The sequence below is a fragment of the Bos grunniens genome, chromosome 1, assembly GCF_055505025.1.
Source record: "Bos grunniens cultivar Pamir isolate PY7600 chromosome 1, Bosgru_T2T1.0, whole genome shotgun sequence".
In the NCBI taxonomy this organism is placed as follows: Eukaryota; Metazoa; Chordata; class Mammalia; order Artiodactyla; family Bovidae; genus Bos; species Bos grunniens.
This window is the reverse complement of record NC_141165.1, coordinates 76,113,273-76,134,311: the sequence shown is the minus strand read 5'-3', so window position 1 is coordinate 76,134,311 and position 21,039 is coordinate 76,113,273. Positions and strand designations below refer to the sequence as shown.

Below are 21,039 nucleotides of genomic sequence, written 5' to 3'. Positions count from 1 at the left end.
AGGCCAACTCTAGAGTTTCATTCTGGAAAGTGAGAAGATGAGCTCTGAGCGGAAGTGAAGTGATGGGCCTGCCAGCTGCACTGGCTCTGGTTACAGAGCAGAGTTGGTTCTGTGCCATCTCAGAGCCATCAAGGAAGCGATTTGGGGAGGTCACCTTGGAAGGTGCTAGGAAGGTTGCAGAGGCAGGAGGGGAGAAAACATGGACAGTGGGTGCCCTTGTTACTGTTCTTGCTGGCATAAGCTCTGGGTACTTTAATGAAAATAAGCCTAAAGAATATCTTTACTTTCCTGCCCACTTCAGAATTTTCTTTACAAAATCAGGTTTGCAGCCTGTTGCTGGTGCCTGTATTCTAAATGTCAAGCCTAAACACAAGTTTCAGATTTATACTTCGAAGACCATGTGCAAGGCTTTCCTGAAATAGCAGTAACCTTGAAAATCAGCTTTCCTGATTGCCAGTCCACTGTCACAGCCTTCAGTACCCCCTGATCCTTAGAGTTCATAAAACTTGTTTCAGTAATTTCATCAGGCAGATCCTGAGCTTTTGGTATAAAAGGATAAATGTATGTAAAATAGTTTGGGGATCTTCCGGTTATAAAGGATCTTGTGGTACTGCTACTGGTAAGACAGTAAAGACTCAGAGAGTGAGCCCTGATTTAAAACGTTTTATTCTGCACACAAATCTCTTCACTAAAATTTTAAATCTTGATATTCTAGAAATCTGTTGGCCCTTAGATGTCACAAATTGATTCAGATCAAGTTATTTGCTTCAAGCTATTGATAGGATTCAAACTAAAAGTAGAGAGTAAGACCTTATAGGCTTACATTGTTGATTTTTAGACTTATTTTTATTACTGATGAAGTTGAACTTTGTTTATGACTGTTTGCATTTCTTTAGTGATTTTCCTATTTGTGTTCTTTACCCATTTTTTTCTGTTGGCATGTCCATCTTTTATTAATTTCCCCCACCGCAGTCTGTATTCTTTTATTCTTTTGCTTTGCAGCGTTCTTGAGTTGGGGGTGGGTTTTCTTTCTATAGGCTACTAAGAATACAAAGCATGGCCCTTATATCAAACCGTATGAACATTGCTATAGCTGCTAGAGATTTTCAGTTTAATTTGGGTCTTATTTCTCGTATTTCCTAACTATTACAGAATTACTCCCGCAGTTTGTTTTTCCTTAGGTTTTGTTTCTGTTGTTTGACTTACAGAAATTTATGCAAGGATACATACCCATGTTTATCTTGATTTCTGCTATTGGTATGATATATAGAAAGGTTTTTCCTCCACCCCCCCAAGATTATTTTTTCTTCGTATATGTTTACTATCATGGTTTCACATTGAAATCTTTATATAAAATTTATTTTGGCATATGGTATAAAACAGGACTTTCCAAGTCCTAAACATTTTATCTTTAATTAGATCTGTTGCTCAGAAAAGTTTTAAGTTTTGTTGTATAGCCTACACATTTTGTGATTTTTCTTAGGGATTTTGTTTTTGATTGCTGTTACATATGGCTTTTTTTTTTTTTTTTAGAACTATGTTTTCTAACTGGTTAATTTCTGGTTAAATGCTCTTTGGTCTTTAAAAATTAATTCTGTCTACAGATGAGCAAATGAATCAATGAACAAACATAATCTAATGTTAGTGATATTTGCAAATAGTTGGTTTTATATATTCAGATACATAATCTGGCTCAACTCTACACATAGACTGTGCATGAAGTAAACATGCACAGAAAATAAACTATGATGTAGTATTTTTTTGGGGGGGGGGGGCCAGTCCCTGACTCACGAGGTTTAAAATGTGTGATATAATTTTGGAGAAAAGGATGAAATATCCAGAAGCAAGCATTAATGAGTACTTTGAATTTGTAATCCTCAATGCTAAAATCATAGTAGATACTCATCCTATATTTACTTAAACAGTGTAACTACTTTCTTCTTGCAGATTTCAGAGACAGCTGTCTGAACCCTGCCACCCCTTCCCTCCTCAGTCAGGAGTTCCTGGAGATAATCGCCCTAATTACCACCGGCAAATGTCAGAACCTATTGTTCCTGCAGCTCCCCCACCCCCTCAGGGATTCAAACAAGAATACCATGACCCACTCTATGAACATGGGGTCCCAGGCATGCCTGGTCCCCCAGCACATGGGTTCCAGTCACCAATGGGAATCAAGCAGGAGCCCCGGGATTACTGCGTTGATTCAGGTGAGCATAACATCATATGATTCTTTTCTTCATCATCTCATTCATTTGTCTGGTTGTTACTGAGTGCCTTCTGTATGCAGGGCTTTGGGGACTAGTTTTCTAAAGTTTGCCTTCAAAGAAGTTAGGAGCTACTAAAGCAAACATGTTTATGCATAACTTAATACAAAACAGAAAAGTCATGCAAATGGTAGGAAGCACAATAGACATTCAGATGTCACGCAGAGTATACCGGAGTCCATACCTGAAGATTGCTGGCACCCAGCCTTCAGTTCAGTCGCTCAGTCGTGTCCGACTCTTTGCAACCCCATGAACCGCAGCACGCCAGGCCTCCCTGTCCATCACCAACTCCCGGAGTCCACCCAAACCCGTGTCCATTGAGTCGGTGATGCATCCAACCATCTCATCCTCTGTCATCGCCTTCTCCTCCTGCCCTCAATCTTTCCCAGCATCAGAGTCTTTTCAAATGAGTCAGCTCTTCGCATCAGGTGGCCAAAGTATTGGAGTTTCAGCTTCAACATCAGTCCTTCCAATGAACACCCAGGACTGATCTCCTTTAGGATGGACTGGTTGGATCTCTTTGCAGTCCAAGGGACTCTCAAGAGTCTTCTCCAACACCACAGTTCAAAAGCATCAATTCTTCTGTGCTCAGCTTTCTTTATAGTCCAACTCTCTCATCCATACATGACTACTGGAAAAACCATAGCCTTAACTAGACGGACATTTGTTGGCAAAGTAATGTCTCTGCTTTTTAATATACTGTCTAGGTTGGTTATAACTTTCCTCCCAAGGAGTAAGCATCTTTTAATTTCATGGCTGCAATGACCATCTGCAGTGATTTTGGAGCCCAGAAAAATAAAGTCAGCCACTGTTTCCCCATCTATTTGCTATCAAGTGATGGTACCAGATGCCATGATCTTTGTTTTCTGAATGTTGAGCTTTAAGCCAACTTTTTCACTCTCCTCTTTCACTTTCATCAAGAGGCTCTTTAGTTCTTCACTTTCTGCCATAAGGTTGGTGTCATCTGCATATCTGAGGCTATTGAAATTTCTCCCAGCAATCTTGATTCCAGCTTGTGCTTCCTCCAGCCCAGCGTTTCTCATAATGCCCTTTAAGGCCTGTTATCTTAAAGTCACTGGACAAAGGATATTTCTGCATGTTAGTCCTGCCTCTAGTTTTGTGACCTTTTTTGAATACAATGACCCATTGAACTCCCAATATAAGTATAGGAGAGTCCACACGTAGGACGGGACTCTATTGTTGAATAGTGTTCTGAGAAAGTATCTGGTTTGTCATGGCTGTATGGGATCTGGGTATGCCATGGAAAAGTTTGTCCTGTTGGTTGCTTCATAGGAGTCACTACTCTGTTGCAATACTTTCATCTGGGAAAATTCCTGTGTCCTTCAGCTGCCAGTGTACACAGGGAGAGGTATAACATCTTGAAACACCTATTGTTTGCTTTTGAGCTTCTTGTCTAGAAAGTTAAACACAAAGTTCCAGCTGTCTTTGGGGGTCCTCTTTACCCCCACCCACACATTCACTGATTACCCATCTTGTAGGCCAAGCTTATCAAATGAGATCATTAATGGAAAGAGTGGGAATTTTGCAGCTTGCACGTTTAGAAACTCTTTCCTCTTTCAGTTCAGTTCAGTTGCTCAGTTGTGTCCGATTCTTTGTAACCCCATGAATCGCAGCATGCCAGGCCTCCCTGTCCATCACCAACTCCTGGAGTTCACTCAAACTCACATCCATCGAGTCAGTGATGCCATCCAGCTGTCTCATCCTCTGTCGTCCCCTTCTCTTCCTGCCCCCAATCCCTCCCAGCATCAGAGTCTTTTCCAATGAGTCAACTCTTCACATGAGGTGGCCAAAGTATTGTAGTTTCAGCTTTAGCATCAGTCCTTCCAAAGAACACCCAGGACTGATCTCCTTTAGGATGGACTGGTTGGATCTCCTTGCAGTCCAAGGGACTCTGAAGAGTCTTCTCCAACACCACAGTTCAAAAGCATCAATTCTTCAGTGCTCAGCTTTCTTCATAGTCCAACTTTCACATCCATACATGACCACAGGAAAAACCATATCCTTGACTAGTGGACCTTTGTTGGCAAAGTAATGTCTCTGCTTCCTCTTCTTTATTTCCCTTATTTTAGATTTTTTTTTAGTGTGGGGGTGCAAAAAATGGGTGGTACCCCTTTCCCAAGACAAGGCCAGAAAGACATGACCTCAGGGCTGGAGGTTTAAGGGCTTTCCCTCTGCCAGTTTCAGCTGCAGAGACCATTGACAGGAGTGTGTTTCTCTTTCAGAAGTGCCTAACTGCCAGTCCTACATGAGAGGGGGCTACTTCTCCGGTAGCCATGAAGGTAAGTAGCTCTTTAAGAAATTATAATATTCAAGGAAGCCCAAAGTGGCTCAGTTTCCAAGCTAAGATTTGAGATCAAAGTTCAAACCTTCCTTAGCTCGTGAACACAAGCACTCACTGATTGTGATCCCCAGTCATCTCGGACACAGAGTTGAGGCACGCCCCTGACCTGTGAGGGCTGCCATCCTTTTCAGTAGTAATGACCCTAACTTTTAAGAAAGAAAGTGAACTGCCTGGTTTCTGCTTTTCCATGCAAGGTGGCCATACAGCTGTAGATAACACTATCTAAAATGGAACTTAGGAACCACGTCATGACCTTCAGGGCTTCTTTTAAACATTGAAACAGGGAAGGCTTTCTTTCTTAGAACGGTTCCTCAGAAGTATGTCTTATTTCCTATCATGCACATCTCTGTAAGTGTCTAGAGCAGTGTGATTCTCCAAACCTGCAGCATCAGTTTCACCTGGGACTTGCTAGACATACAGATTTTCAGGCCCCACTCCAGACCTACTGAATCAGTCTCCAGGGTTAGGGCCCAGCTCTGTATTCCAACAGGCCCTCCAGGCAACCATGATGCACCCTCACATTCAGTTCAGTTCAGTTCAGTCGCTCAGTCATGTCCGACTCTTCACAACCCCATGAATCGCAGCATGCCAGGCTTCCCTGTCCATCACCAACTCCTGGAGTTCACTCAAACTCATGTCCATCGAGTCAGTGATGCCATCCAGCCATCTAATCTTCTGTCGTCCCCTTCTCCTCCTGCCCCCAATCCCTCCCAGCATCAGAGTCTTTTCCAATGAGTCAACTCTTCACGTGAGGTGGCCAAAGTATTGGCGTTTCAGCTTTAGTATCAGTCCTTCCAATGAACACCCAGGACTGATCTCCTTTAGAACGGACTAGTTGGATCTCCTTGCAGTCCAAGGGACTCTCAAGAGTCTTCTCCAACACCACAGTTCAAAAGCATCAATTCTTTGGCGCTCAGCCTTCTTCAACAGTCCAACTCTCACATCCATACATGACCACTGGAAAAACCATAGCCTTGACTAGACAGACATTTGTTGGCAAAGTAATGTCTCTGCTTTTGAATATGCTATCTAGGTTGGTCATAACTTTCCTTCCAAGGAGTAAGCGTCTTTTAATTTCATGAGAGAACTACTAGAGTTGTAAGGCTTAGGTTTGGCTACACGTTAGAATCACCTGTGTGCAAATTGCTCAGTCCCTAAGTTATGTCCGACTCTGCAACCCCACCGGACTCCTCTGTCCAAGGAATTCTCCAGGCAAGAATACTGGAGTGGGTTGCTATTTCCTCCTTTAGGGGATCTTCCCGAGCCAGGGATCAAACCCATATCTCTTGCATCTTCTGCTTTGATAGGCAGGTTCTTTACTGCTGCGCTACCTGGGAATCCCTAGAATCACCTGGGGAGCTGTTAAAACTTCTGGTGTCCAGGCTTCACCCAGAGCAACTAAATCAGAAATTCTAGGATGGGGCTCGGGCATTAGTAGTTTGTGAATCTCCCTGGGTGATTCTGTTGTGTCCAAGGATGACAACCACTGTTCTAGAGTTTTAGAGCTAGTTTGAAAGAGCTGGTAAATCAGCACTAGCTGGTTATTATGAGTGATTTGGTTCACAAGAGTGATTTCTATGGGTGGCTGTCTCCCAATGACTTGGTTGGAAGGGAGATCAAGTGTGGCTGCCACGGGCACCCAGGGATATTCTGAGTGAGTGTCCAGCCCTGGGAAGGAAGGGCTGTCTACTGGACCTCTGTGATGGGCACACATGTGTAGTAGGGCTCTCTTCCAGGTTCCCAAATGTTTCTGCAGCAGTTGATGTCTGTAGCAGGTGAACTAGGAAAGAGGAAAACACTTTGCATAACTACAACATTTAAAGAGGTGCATGCTCTTAAAGGAAATACTTTTAGTAAGGCACTGGGGCTGCTTACTACACACAGAATATCTGGCAAGCTTGTGTTTTTCCCCCACTTCTTCCCTGAATCAAAGAAGTTAGTTTCAAAGATATCTGCATTCTTAATTGCTCTAAATTACTCTGACACAGTTTTTCTCTCCTTATACAGGCTTGACCACAGATGCCTGTGAAAGTTAGTGAGACAAGTGTCTCTGATTGGCATCTGTGATTACTAAGATAGCCATCCTGCCTTAGCATTCACCTGGAATCTTTACATACTATTTTGAATCTTTCATTTCCACTTTGCCCCTCAAACAGGTTCTTCCTTCCTGCCACCTTTGAGTGACTAGATGGTTGTGACCACAACTGATGGCAACTGCTGTGCAAATTCAACTGACAAATTCACTTAAACCAACAGCATCTTCCAGATGTTTTAGAGAACCACATGTGGCAATGACTAGAAACCACAAAATATACCAGAACGATACTCATGGGCAGGGCTTCATCTGATTAGTTTGAAAACCAAACCTAGAATTTAATCTAGGTTTACATTTTTTCCCCTATATACTGTGAGTGTATTATGCTCAAAGAAAAGCTCTAAATATAACATAGAAATTTTGGCAGGTGTGTAAACTTTGTAGTTTACTTTTGACTTTATATTAAGGCTGTTAAAACATCAGAGTAGCAAAATTCATGTAGAAAGTCAGGAAATACATAGCTTCCCAACAGCCAATGCAGAAAATACAAAGCCTGATGGATTATGCAATTCTTAATATACATTGTGACAGTTTGTTGTAAGTCAGTTTCCTAGTACCAAACTGGAAAATTATAGGAGTCCCTGAGAAGTTAGCATTGCATTCTTAAATCTTTTAATGGAAAACTGTAGATTCCTTCATATTTATTCCAATAGTTATAGAGCACTTACATACTAGGTGCAATAAGGATGCTAAGATATTCAGAATATGGTCCTTACCCTCTAGAAACTTAGAATTCCATGACAGAATAAGGTAAGTGCTATTAAGAGATTAACTGTAGAGATTTATCATAATGTGCAAGTCCTTACTGTCTTGATTTCTTTTAACTATCCTGCATTGCACATCTATGTACTGGGAGCTATTCTTAAGCTCTCTGTTGTAAGGATAAATCAGTCAATGAACAGAATATATATCAACTCATTAAATTCTCACTAACAAGCCTGTGAGGTAAGAATTATCTTCCAAATCCTTAGATGAGAAAAATGGAGCACTGAGAGACTAATTTGTTCTAGGCCACACAGTTAACCTAGATCCAGTCAGTCTGGCTTCAGGGCCCATGCTCTTCACATTACACCATGTTTTTTGTTGTTTTTTTTTGCCTACTTTGTCATCTGTCTCCACCAGTTGGGATGCGAGCTCCATTAGAGCAAGCACCGAGTCTACCCTCTTCTCTAGCACAAACATGTGCCCAGCATAAATATCTATTGGATTACATAAAAATATACTTCTTTGTAGTTAAGCAGAGAAAAAAATGCTTGGGGCTGAGGAAACAAAATGAATAATACGAAACCTGAAAACAATCTGTTTCCAAGTTGGGCAGTGTTTTCCCAACCCCAGGCCTCTTTAAAATTGTGCTGATCCTGCCAAGAAGAACTTGATCCAAGCTGATTGTAATGAACAGATTATTTCTTGGAGCCTTTACCAGGGAGTTTAAGTCATAGAAAATCCCTCTCAAAAATCTAGTGCTCATTCTTCACTGCAAATGGCCTCCCCTGCCTGCTGGGACCACATACTTGACACTCATAAGCCTGGTCCACATGCCAGACGAGTTGACCGGAGAACTGAGTGTGGGGAGTACCGCCATGCAAACAGGAGCTCCTGGTGTTTCCTCTTGAGAAGCATGTGGTTAGCAGGGAGTACACAGGGATGCTCACCCCTGAAATAGGCTGGACCCCAAGCAAGGGTGTGGTCCCACCATGCTTGTCTATTAACTGGCTTTGCTCTGAGCTGCTGGCCTCATCAGGGTGCCTGCTGACCTGGTGGTCAGCACTGAACCCGTATTAGGGGTTAGTGGGTTTACTTTTTTGGCACTATCATGTGGCATAGTTCCCCAATGAGACTGAACTGGTGCCCCCTGCATTGGGACCCTGGAGTCCTAACCACAGGGCTACCAGGAAAGTCCCAGATTAGTGGGTTTAGAATGCTAAGCCATCATCCTTCCTTCTCCTGGACACCTTCCACTTTTTGCCCTGCCTTCCTTTCATTTCCACTTACATATGTTGTTGGCCCAGTCAGTTCCCCTCTTTTCTTAACAATGCAATAAGTGTTACTGCTGGAATATCTCTTCATATTCCTTTCACAGTGTCTGGAGGTGATGATACCTCCAGCTTACCTTTCAAATTATTGTTTGTCACAGTCTTTACTCATTTGGCATCATTTTCTACCTTCCAAGCTCTTTCATAATTGAATGAAGTGTGTGGGCAGCATGGACAAGCTGTACGAAAGATTGAAATTAATATTTGCTAAAAGGGAAACGGCAAGACCACATATAGGTCAATTAGATCCCCCCCAGTGAGGCCAGCTGAAATAGATGAGATATCATTTCAGATATAAAGGCTTAGTCACTGATCCATGCAGACCTCAGGAGTAAGATGTGCAGGAACGTTCTGGTGATTCAGTGCCTCCCTGCAGTCTCGGCTCTAATAGCAGGAATCGATGCCGTTCTGACTGCAGAACGCGCAGTTGCATCAGAACACAAACACCTAGGTTCTTGTGAAGTTCTCTCGCAAATTCAGTCTGGCATAGATACAGCAGTTCATTGGACTGAGGACCTGAAATGATAGAAAATTCTGTTTTAGTCCTTCAGAGTTCTCATAGCGGAGATCCATGTTAAGCAACATCTTCTTTCTAAATTCTCTTTCAGGTTTTTCATATGAGAAGGATCCCCGGTTGTACTTTGACGACACTTGTGTCGTTCCCGAGAGACTGGAAGGTAAGTAGCCCCATCTGGTTTGGTGCAAAGCTGGAATTCTTACGGTGTCAGAGCACCTTTGTCAGTCGTCTTGATGCCAGGTTGGCAACATTTGCCCAAATCAGGTGAGAAACTTGAGACTAAAGTACCGCATATGTATCTTTATCCCGAACAGGCAAAGTGAAACAAGAGCCCACCATGTATCGGGAGGGGCCCCCTTACCAGAGGCGAGGTTCCCTTCAGCTGTGGCAGTTCCTGGTTACCCTTCTTGACGACCCAGCCAACGCCCACTTCATTGCCTGGACAGGCCGAGGCATGGAATTCAAGCTGATAGAACCCGAAGAGGTAAGCACTGGGTGCTGATTTTTGATTTGTTGTGATGTTTGTTCCTATTTAGTTCTCCATCTAGCCTTTTTACTGTGTCAGATATGCTCTTCTCATTCAGATTCTGGCCTGGCCAATGGGCTTGACGGTGCTTTTTCTATTAATGGGAAAGGCAAAGTTCTGTACTGCAAAATATGTAAAAAGTATTAGTAACCCTTCTGCAAACTCTGGGGAGGGAGGCCATGAAGACTTACATTCTAAAAGGGTCTGCTTTCTCTCTTGGAAAGTCTTTCAAGTGTACTTTCAGTGATACCAACTCTTTTTTGGTGCAAGCCCTCATATGACACAAGCCCTGTGTCAGAGATTATGTGAACAGATTGTAAGACATTTTGGTAATATAGGTTGCAGCCGTCCTATGGTGTATTTAAAATGGCTCTAGAGAAATAACATTATCAGAGATGAGTCAATCTCAATCTCAGAAACCTAGTGTTTTGTTTTGTTTTAATGTAATATCACAGGAGCTTCCCTGGTGGCTCAGTGGTAAAGAATCTACCTGCCAATGCAGGAGACACAGGTTCAATACCTGGTCTGGGAAATCTCCACATGCCACAGAGCAACTAAGCTCTGTGCACCACAAGTACTGAGCCTGTCCTCGAGAGTCAGCCATAACTGGTGAGCCCACAGGCCAAAACTACTGAAGCCCGAATACTAGAGCCTGTGCTCCGCAAAAGAGAAGCCCCCGCAGTGAGAAGCCCAAGCACTGTAACTAGAGTCGCCCCTGCTCACCTCAACTAGAGAAAAACTGGCGCAGCAATGAAGACCCAGCACAGCAAACACAAAAAAGCTAATGTCATCAGGTTCTTACTATCTCTTTTTTAAAGTACTACAATGAGATAGCCAACCTTCCTTATTTTGTTAATAGAAAAAACCTCCCTTATTTTGTTAATAGAAAAAAAACATTGTTACCATCTTTTTGCCCAGATTGACAGAAAGGCCAGTGGACAGAACCAATGCCATTTCTTCAAAGGAGAGGACACATCATAGAATCTCCCCTTTCCTAAATATCACAAAGCAAATTAAGTCAGGCTCTGGGCTTGCGATTATTTCAAAGGGGTTGATTTTTGTTTGATTTAGAATCTAGAGGTTAGAAATGGAAAAGAAATAACTTCCCTGAAAGTCTGACATATGCTTCTTTTGGTAGCATATACTTGAGTGTTACACATTAAGCCAGCAGAACAAAAAGGTATCTTTGGGTTGGTGTGATTAGAATGAGAACAATGCTCTCGGAGGCCTCTGAACAGGAACTGCGGTTGTAGATGTTCAGTCAGGTCCAGGGCTCACTTTAGTACACCCAAGGGGACAGGTGGGCATGGGGGTTGACGGCAGGAAATTGGAGGGAGAAAATGGCCTGAAAGTTAAGATGAGCAAAGGAGAATGTGTGAATTGGAGGCTTAAGGAGAATCCTGACTGGTAGAGGAAGGCAGGCTTCATTAAAGGCCGTTAGAGAAGATATACTTATGTACATACATATACAATTTCTGTTAAGACTTGTTCTACCTTCAAAGCCAAAGTTTGGTACTGCTGTGTTCTCCTGAGGGTGTCTTTTGGCTAAGTCGTGTAGAAATGGAGCCATGTTTCCGGCCACACGGAAAAGCATCCACCCCACATTCTTTTCCTCATAATGTGGCCTGGTTTGTATGAGGCTTGAGGAAAGCATGTCGCCCAGACTCACTGAGGCTTTTTGAAAGTCAAGTCTGTCATGTGAGCAGCCCTTTTTGATTTATCTCATTTCACAAAAAGGAGCTTTTACGACTTCTTTGCCACTGCCTCGGGCCTAAGCAGAGGCTATACAGCTGCAGGTAAACCTGGTTATGACCCTTTGTAAAGCCGTTATTGAATCTGTTGCTCTCCAACCAATGGTAAAGAAAATGATGAACAGATGGCAAAGGACCCCGGCTTTCTTAAAGAAACTAATGCTAATCCAGAATGCTCACATAAATGCCAAGCTGCCCAGTCACAGGGGAGTCTCCTGGTGGCCTTGCGCCTCTCTCAGCTGATTAAACAGCTCTGTTTCTTCAGAAAGTACTTCTTGCCACCGCAGCTTGAAATCCCCGAGCATTCCATGAACTCTGAAATATTCCATTCCCTTAACCCCAGGATCAGCTCTGTTCCACTGTGCGCTTTGGCCCCAGGACATGCAGCACTTTTTTCCCCACTCTCTAATCCTTGTATAACTTGGCAGGCCCTCCTCTTGGTAGTGTCAAGAAGATACCAACTCCTCGAAAAATGCTGTAAGAAGTTGTCATGGGGGGAGCTTGAAGGGTGAAGCGGAGGAGGAAGCTGTTTGGGACGTAATTGTAGGCAGCTGTGTGGCTGAGTAGTGCACTCTGGGTAATTATCCATAATATCCATTACACTGTGCATGGAAATTGTGGTTTTAGAACTGCGTTTTGGCAGGCCCCCTAATCAAATGTCTTTTGATAGTCATCCAGCTTAGCACCCTCTCAATTATGACTGACTCGGCTTTAATCTGGAGCCATTTTAACTGTGAATCTGCATTAATGAATATTTTGGGGGGTAGGGTTGTTTGTTGAACATGTGGCAGATAACTGATGCCATCGGGAGGTTTAAAAGGACGTGCTGCTTAGAAAGAGCCGCTCCCTGTGCTGTGGCTGCGCTCTTACAAAGAGAGGAAGAGAGATGTGAGTTTGGGTTTTTGTTTTTAACTCCTTCGGCCTCCATCCTCAAGATGCTATCAAAGTAACAAATGTGAAAGACGAAGGAAAGAAGGAGCTGGCAGCGAGCTATTGCCTGCTCCCTCCACCCCCCCAAAAATGGGGCAGCCGTTATTCCCAGCTGCTCTGCCGTTGTGCCGCATCATGATTACTGCATTAGGAGCAGCCCCAGTGAGGGCTACTAAATCACAGGGCCCTGGCCCAAGAGGATGAGTCAGTAACTATGGCTACCAGAGCTGCTTTGAAGTCTACACATATACAAAACCTCTCTCCAGTACAGCTACTGCATATGCAAGTGACAGCAAAGAAAGGCCATGGCTGAAGTTAAATAGTCAAGAACTGTTTTCCACCATTGCAATACAGTCAAATGTGAGGCTGGGCCTCTTTTAAGGGTTCCTGCATCACTTGTGGCCAACAGCAGTTCAATAATACCTTCATGGTGTTATTTCTTTTGGGGGGAAAAAAAATGGACATGTATTGATTTACCAGCTTTTCTTTCTTACCACTATTTCTATTGGCTTAAACTGTTTTTCTCTAAACAGGGGATGTGTTTTTGCTTAATTTTGCCTTTTTGGTCATTTCAAAGAGTTGAATAGGTGCAATATGGAGAAAGGCAGAGAACCAGGGTATCGTGTGCTGTGGGGCATGAAGCAAATGAATGGAAATTTAACCTTCACATAGTTTCTTACAAGGGAAAATGGAATCATGACTGTTGAATTTTTGTAATATAATTAGGACAGATGCACTTCTTCCTTATCAGATCATTTTTGATATTTATTAAAGGTCATCTTGAATCCTGAGTTGAGATGTTGCTTTCATTCTGCCCCAAATACTTTTGAATAATACTTTAAGTGAAATGTGGCTTTATGATCCACTTTTCCATTTGCAACCCACTCCAGTATTCTTGCCTGGAGAATCCCATGGACGGAAGAGCTTTGTGGGCTACAGTCCATGGGTCGCAAAGAGTCAGACACGACTGAGCAACTTCACTTTCACTTTCTATTTGCAGTCTCCCTACTTCTCATTCCATGTTTACCTTTTGTTTTTAAACGAATGTAGTTATTTTGGTTAAGTTTCCAAAACTGACCCAGAATGTTCCAAATATGATCGCTGGTTTGCATGCATTTAAAGGCCTCATATTTCCAAGGTTAATCTGCCTTGACAGTCATCTTATACGTAGGGCTTGGGATGTTGGATACTTGAGCAGAGTTGCTTGACTGTCTTGCTGAGCTCCACTAGTAAGTGTTCTTGCTTTAAGGCTTCTTTGCCCAGAGTTCCAATTACATCCCCCATCACTGCACCTCAGGTGGATCGGGTTAGATATAATGCACTTCACAACTGTTTGGGAAGCCATGTTAATTTTTCATTAAATGGGTAATGGTGCTACATGTTTTAATGTCCATTCTGCAAGTCCACTGGGAGCAGGGGATTGGATGGCAGCAGGCTGAAATGATCTGATTCCCTTTTACTCCATGAGCTGCAATACGTAAACATCTCCCAGCCCCTCTCCAATCTTATTAGAATTGAACTTTTGCTCTGCTGGCCCATTAGCAACTCACTAGTGTGTTTCTAATGTTTCAGGAATGACCATTCTAATTATTCCTTATTGACTGCTACAGAAACCATAGCACTTAATGGCAACATGTTAATGGTCTATGGGTATTGGTCAATAATTCATATGTGGAGAAACAGTAGAGAGCCTGCTTCCTCTGGGACGCTAGCCAAGCCCTCTGCAATCTTAAAATGCTAGGATTCTTCCACCTCCAGGTCTCACCTCTTAGCATCTATGACTGAATCATCACCTTTGTTGAATATTGGTCTTAAGGGAATTAAGTGCTTTTCCATTCAGGTCAGAGAAATGGATCACTGACCAGAGCAGTTGGGTTCTAGAACGCTCTCCTGGGATTGGGAGGAAACCCACTAGACCCAAGGAATGAGTTTCCATTGCTTTCCTGTCTCTTCAGGTCGCTCGGCGTTGGGGCATTCAGAAGAACCGGCCAGCCATGAACTATGACAAGCTCAGCCGATCTCTACGCTATTACTATGAAAAGGGCATCATGCAGAAGGTGAACAATTATGAGACACAATTAAGATCACTCTCAGAGAAACTGTCCAGGGCTTCTGTAATAAGACTAATGGCTTCGAGGAAATGTTAGCTTCATAATTCTGTGGTAGGAAAGATCTTGGAAAAATGAGTTTAAATGAGATACAAAGAGCACCTTTAATACTCTCGGGTACCTGAAAACCAGAGGTTGTGGAAGACTCTGTAGGAAAACTAGCCTCCTCTGCTTTATTTAGAGAAATAAACCGTCTCGACTTACAGAAATGTCCAGATAGGACTTCCCTGGTGGTCCAGTGATTAAGAATCCACCTGCCAATGCAGGGGACAAGTGCTCGATCCCTGATTCAGGAAGATTCCACATGCTGTGGGGCAATTCAGCCCCTCCGCCTAGAGCCCATGCTCTTCAGCAATGAGAAGCCACCGTAATGAGTAGCCCCCCACCCTGCCGCAACTAGAAAAAACCTGCATACAGCAACAGAGACCCAGTGCAGCCAAAGAAAAAAATTTTTTAATTGTCCAGATACTTAGGCCAACTATTACATCCATAAAGGAGCCAGGGAGAGAATCAACTTAAAGGTCTCTGCTCCCACAAGAGCTTAGTTGAAGTCTTTAGTTGTTAAGACACCAAGACCTCCAAATATGTTGGTTTAATACTCTTTAAGTGTTAGGACTAAGGAAATCTTTTTCAAAAACTGGAAACTACAAGTTAAAAAGCCAAGATTTGCAAAATGGGAGCAGAATCGCCTGATAACAAGTTGCAGAATAAAGGATGAAGCATATTTTGAGGAAGCCAGAACAAAATCCTTATTGTGATAGGTGGTGAAAGACCAAAATCTTAAAAGCCGTGTATAAGCAGAAGATGAAGATGGCAAATCTTTGGTTTTTCTTAACCAGATTTTATACTGTACTGTTACCCAGATTGTAACATTTATACATTTAGGCAGTCCTTACATGGTAGATGCACTCAGAATTATATGGTCATTGTTGCTGAGAACTTGTCTTGTGCTAAAACCAGGCTTATCTTCTCATAGGCAGGTGGTAATATGACCCCATATTCCTCTCATCTCCTTAAATTATTAAAACTTTTCATGGATGGTCTTCTGGATAAAACTCAGACTTTCATGCTTCGTACAGGCTCTAAGGCACCATCCAACCATCATTTCCTCACTTGCACTTGTCTGCTTCCACTACCACAGCCATCTGTCTCTTAATATGTATTGTTTGGTGAACAAACACTGTCAGTCATGTAAGTTATCAAGCGTATTATAAAATGAAAAAACACCTATTAAACTACCATCCTACTTAAGAACATTCCTAACACCTGCATTACCTGGCCAGCTCCTACTTGTTTATCAATCACCTCTTTACTCCAAGAATCTGAAGTTCTCAAGCTGAGTTACATGGTCCCATCTGCATCTGAGAGCACCTGCGTTCATCTCCATCACTTCCCTACTCTCTGTATTGCAAATCACTCCGTGGCTTGTCAGTATCTGCCACAGGAATATCAGCTCCTTTAGGGCAAAATTGAGAATTTGACTTCAGTGCTTGGCATAGTTAATAGATACTCTAAAATGGGTTATCACCCCACCCTACCTATCCCCCCACCTTTTTTTAAAGGTACAATTCAATGGGGGTTTAATATATATGCAGAGTAGTACAACTGTCACTCACAGTCAGTTTTAGAACATTTTGTTGTTCAGTTGCTAAGTCGTGTCTGACTCTGCAACCCCATGGACTGTAGCCCACCAGGCTCCTCTGTCCATATGGTTTTCCAGGCAAGAATACTGGAGTGGGTTGCCATTTCCCTCTTCAGGGGATCTTCCAAGATCAGGGATTGAACCCATGTCTCCTGCACTGGCAGGTGGATTCCTGACCACTAAGCCACCAGGGAAGCCCATTAGAACAATTTATCACCCTAAAAAGAAACCCTGAACCCATTAGCAGTCACTACCCCTTTCCCCAGTGCAAGCTTCACACATTCTCCCCATTCAGTGTTAACACTACCAGGTAGAATTCGAAACTTAGGAAGGGGGGCCAGTAGAAAAGAAACCACTGGCTTTGTGGTTCCTAAATACAGACCCAATCCAAGGGAATGTAACCAAGACAGTTAACTTGAACTAACGGCAATGAATTGCACCTATGAACTTCCTAGGTTTTCTAAGAAAGAAGAGAACTCTGAGAATTAAGCATAAAGTAGTACAGAGGAAGGCGTAGAAATGAGACTTGGGTGGGCTCAGATCCTAACACTCCTATTTATGCTTTAAGGAAAGTCAACCTTTCAAAGCCTGTCTCCAATGAAAGTGTAGCTAATAATTCTTGATCTAATCTCAAAAGGGTAATATATATGTGAAAATGTCCTAGAAATAGTAACATGCTATCCAGTGTAAAAGATCATTGCTTTATTATGTGACCTATAAGAAATGAAAACTAAATGAAAGAGGAGTGGTAGCATACTGATCCGGGGAGGGACTCGGAAAAGCATTAGTTCCATACCCTCAGGTTTTGAAAGGGAAAACTGGGATTCATAGAGATTGAGACTTGCTAGTGACCAAGCCAGAGAAGGCAATGGCAAGCCACTCCAGTACTCTTGCCCAGCAAATCCCATGGACGGAGGAGCCTGGTGGGCTGCAGTCCATAGGGTCGCTAGGAGTCAGACACGACTAAGTGACTTAACTTTCACTTTTGAACTTCATGCATTGGAGAAGGAAACGGCAACCCACTCCAGTGTTCTTGCCTGGAAAATCCCAGGGACCGAGGAGGCTGGTAGGCTGCCGTCTCTAGGGTCACACAGAGTTGGACATGACTGAAACGACTTAGCAGCAGCAGCAGCAGTGACCAAGCCAGGGCTAGAAGCCATTCGCTCAACTTTCAGAGCTAGTATTATCATCACTGTATCCTCCTGCCTAGCTCTCCCACATGTGAGCTGACTCTGGCTGGGGAACCAGAGATTTAACAGTAAATTGGCTTTTAAAAAACCCAAATAGGAATGAGTGATTGTATACACCTGCCACCCTTAATCAAGACTAGTTGGTTCAAGTAATGTTATAATGCATAAAATTCATATAAAGGTAGTTTGCAGTTCCTTCAGTGTAGCAAAACCATGACATTAGTCATTTTCAACTGCAGGTAAGCCAAAAAGCAGTTCTATTTGGTTTTGGAACAAGCTGATAAAATCCCACATAGCTTCTGAATTCCTAGCCCTGTGGGACAACAAAGCTGTCCTGTGAAGACTGTAAACTTGAGGAAACTGAACACATGGGCTGACTCCTGCATCTTTCAATCCTTATATCTCATAACACCAGCCTCAGCATAACCGTTGTTTCTAGACTGATTTTAACAGTGAGGATGTTCTTTTAAGAAGAACCTGAATTTGGTATTCATATATTCTTTTCAGATGCTAAGCTGTGGTGTCAAAACACTTAGCAGGTAACACATACCCATGATTTATCAAAATAAATCGAAGGATTTGGATAATCAACTACCATTGAGCCTCTGGTCCCAGGTTGCCCAAGAGCTTGGTGGCTTAATAGATATCTCATTCTTCCCTTGGTGCCCACACCCCATGCCCTGGTCCAACCGGGCCTCATAAGGTACATTTTCTCTCTAGGTGGCTGGGGAACGATACGTCTACAAGTTTGTCTGCGACCCTGATGCCCTTTTCTCCATGGCCTTCCCTGACAACCAGCGTCCGTTCCTGAAAGCAGAGTCTGAGTGCCACCTCAGCGAGGAGGACACCCTGCCACTGACCCACTTTGAGGACAACCCTGCTTATCTCCTGGATGTGGACCGCTGCGGCAGCCTCCCCTACGCCGAAGGCTTTGCTTACTAAGTTTCTGAGCAGCTGAGCGGCCAAACCTTAGAGCTAGCAGTTCCCATTCAGGCAAACGAGAACAGTGGTTTTGTTTGTGTTTCTGGCTGTTCCTAAAGCTTGCCCTTTGAGTATTATCTGTCTCTGGAGATAGAGAATCCAATCTGTCTCCGGATTGGCACCCTTAAGGACAGAAACTTTGGCGGGGGAGTGGGAACAGGGAGGGGCAGAAAACCACCCAAAAGCTGGTGCCTCAGCTCTTGATCCTGACAAGGTTTCTGGGAAGCGATTGAAATGGAGCCTCCTTCCCATGGACAATATATATGCAAAGCAATACCTTGTTCAGGTTGGTACCCGCAAACCAGGACAGAGTATGTGACAATCTGCATTGATCAAGGACTACTAAATGCCTTTACATAGAAGGGCTCTGATTTGCACAATTTATTGAAAAAGTGAGTCACAAAACCCATAGAACAGGAGGTAGGCTAAGTTGGGGAGGCTCAAACCACGAAGGGTTGCCAAGTATTACCTTAAAACTTGGACAGCTCTTGCAGCTCACTGAAATGTTTCCCCTTGGTCTAGAAAGAAGGGGAAAAGGATGAATAGCTGTTACCCACTCCACGGTTCTCAAATAAACCATTGCTACTCTTGGGAACCTTCTGGCCATGTGGTCACCAAGTAGAGCAAGCCCCCTCTCTCTTCCCAGTCACATGGCTGTGTGTGGATGGCTTTAATTTTAGGAGAAGGTGATTAACACTTTTGACAGTATTTTGTTTTGCTTTGATTCGGGGGATTGTTTTGTTTTGGAAAACCAGTTTATAAACTGATTTTTGTAGTTTTGGTATTTAAAGCAAAAAAAAACAAACCTTTTGGTAACTGTGCACTGTGTCCTATAAACAGGGCAGTGCCAACTTCTGAAGACGCTGCAGCTTGAAAGGGGCTTTGCTGGGGGCGTCCCCTTGGCTGAGTGCAAGCCCTCTTTATTGCCTGCTTTGTGCTTTCTGCACCAGACAGCCTGACGGAACATTTGCACCTGAGTTGTACATTTTTGAGGTGTGCAGGGCAGCCTGGACACACCGTTTAGATTCTATGTGTATAGTCCCCAATGTTCCCTCCCATGCCCTCTCTGGAAAGCATATGTACATAATACATGTCATGTCCATTTGAAACCTGGTCACCTGATGGAAACCCTAGGGAGTCTTCCCTGGGCATGACTGATGACAATTTCCATTTCATCCATTTTTGTTTTTCCTTTTTCTTTAAATCCTCGGACTTTAAACCCTGCATATGATTCAATAGGGTTTGAGACGTATGCGCGACACCAACAGGTAAAACAGTGCTAGCGCCTTAGTTTCCTGCCACTTTACAAAAGAGTTCTCTGATCTCTGATTTTATTGGAAAAGTTTTAAATAACCCAGCTAAAGCTACATGAAAGCTCAAAGTAGAGGAAAAGGCATTAGAAAGTGGTAGCACCTTGGTGCCTGCTGTTCAGAGAGTTCTGTGCTTCCCCTGACACTGAGCACAGAAACAATGATTATGCTACTCTTCATACACAAAGGACAGTGCTTTGTTTTTCTATTGATGGAACGCTCTGCAGTCTCAAACAGTCCCCCAGGTGACCAGGAGCACATTTGTGAAGAGGGTCACAGATAAGGGGTGCATTTCATAGCTGTGGAAATACAAGGTTTCCCTCTTGGAAGCTAATTAGCCCACAAAGGTATTGCACCTGTAGCTTGGGCCTTAATTAGCATTGTATTCTAATCAAAGGACTCTTTCCAAATGGTATTTATAGCTTTCTAACCTACACATAGTCTATACATAGATGCATATTTTACCCAAGCTGGCTAGAGGTTAATTTGTTGTAAATGCTGTATAGGATTTTTTTTCCTTTCTTATCTGGGTTTGGGTTTTGTTGGGATTTTTTTTTTTTTTTTTGATGGATTTATGCTGTCTTAGCAAGTATGAAAAGAATCGTCTGTAGCCTGAGCTCCCCTCCCCCGCTATGGCCACGTGGCCCGTGCGGTCCCGGGACACAGGATGGCGGCGTCACCGTTGCATTCCCATCGGACTCATGCACCTCCCTGATGATTTGGGGTTTTTCGGTTTTTCGTTTTTGCTTCTTTTCCAGAGTGTGGAAAATCTACAGTGCAGAAAGGCTTTAACCTGCCAGTTGATTTGAAATACTTTTCCCCTGCGCAGGGCTGTTTGCATCCTGCCAAGCTGCGTTATATTCTGTACTGTGTACAATAAAGAAGTTTGCTTTCAGTTTACCTAGTGCCTGAAACCCGCATCTTTTTTGCCCCCATCTTAAAGTAAGCAGAAGTCACCTGGCACCTTCCTCTCCCTGTCTCTCCCCCTCTTAGCTATCTAGCCTTATGACTGTAGAGTTGAGAGTCAACTTGCGCACAGCTTCTCTCTTCTAATCTCATCTCTCAAACTCTGGCTAAACATTTGATCCAAAAGAGTAGAAAGAAAGTAGAAAGCAGAGAGGTTTTCCCAGCCAGTGGGGAGCTGACACCATCCCATCCCTCCCGTCGAACCCACCTACTCGCCAACTCAAGTTTTTTTTGTTTTTTTTTAAAGCATAGCTCGCTTTCCTTAGGCCCTGGGTTCATTGTGAGAAGATCACTAACTAGGCTAGGAGTTTGAGTTCCAGGATGTCTGGCTCAGCCCCTTAGATGAATTCTTGGAAAACCAGAC

General features: G+C 43.3%; 1 protein-coding gene across 6 annotated transcripts in view; it reads left to right on the top strand.

The window, feature by feature from the left end:
- ETV5 (ETS variant transcription factor 5) overlaps window positions 1-20,609 on the top strand; it is a 60,560-nt gene extending 39,951 nt beyond the window's left edge. For all 6 annotated transcript variants that reach the window (XM_086398082.1, XM_086398075.1, XM_086398072.1 and 3 more), the window contains 6 exons: window positions 1,948-2,207; window positions 4,508-4,564; window positions 9,363-9,431; window positions 9,586-9,755; window positions 14,434-14,535; window positions 18,139-20,609. In XM_086398082.1, coding sequence (XP_086254208.1) covers window positions 1,948-2,207; window positions 4,508-4,564; window positions 9,363-9,431; window positions 9,586-9,755; window positions 14,434-14,535; window positions 18,139-18,360 — 880 coding nt within the window. In that variant the 3' untranslated portion in view covers window positions 18,361-20,609. The remainder of the gene's footprint in view (window positions 1-1,947; window positions 2,208-4,507; window positions 4,565-9,362; window positions 9,432-9,585; window positions 9,756-14,433; window positions 14,536-18,138) is intronic.
- The last annotated feature ends 430 nt before the right edge of the window (window positions 20,610-21,039 follow it).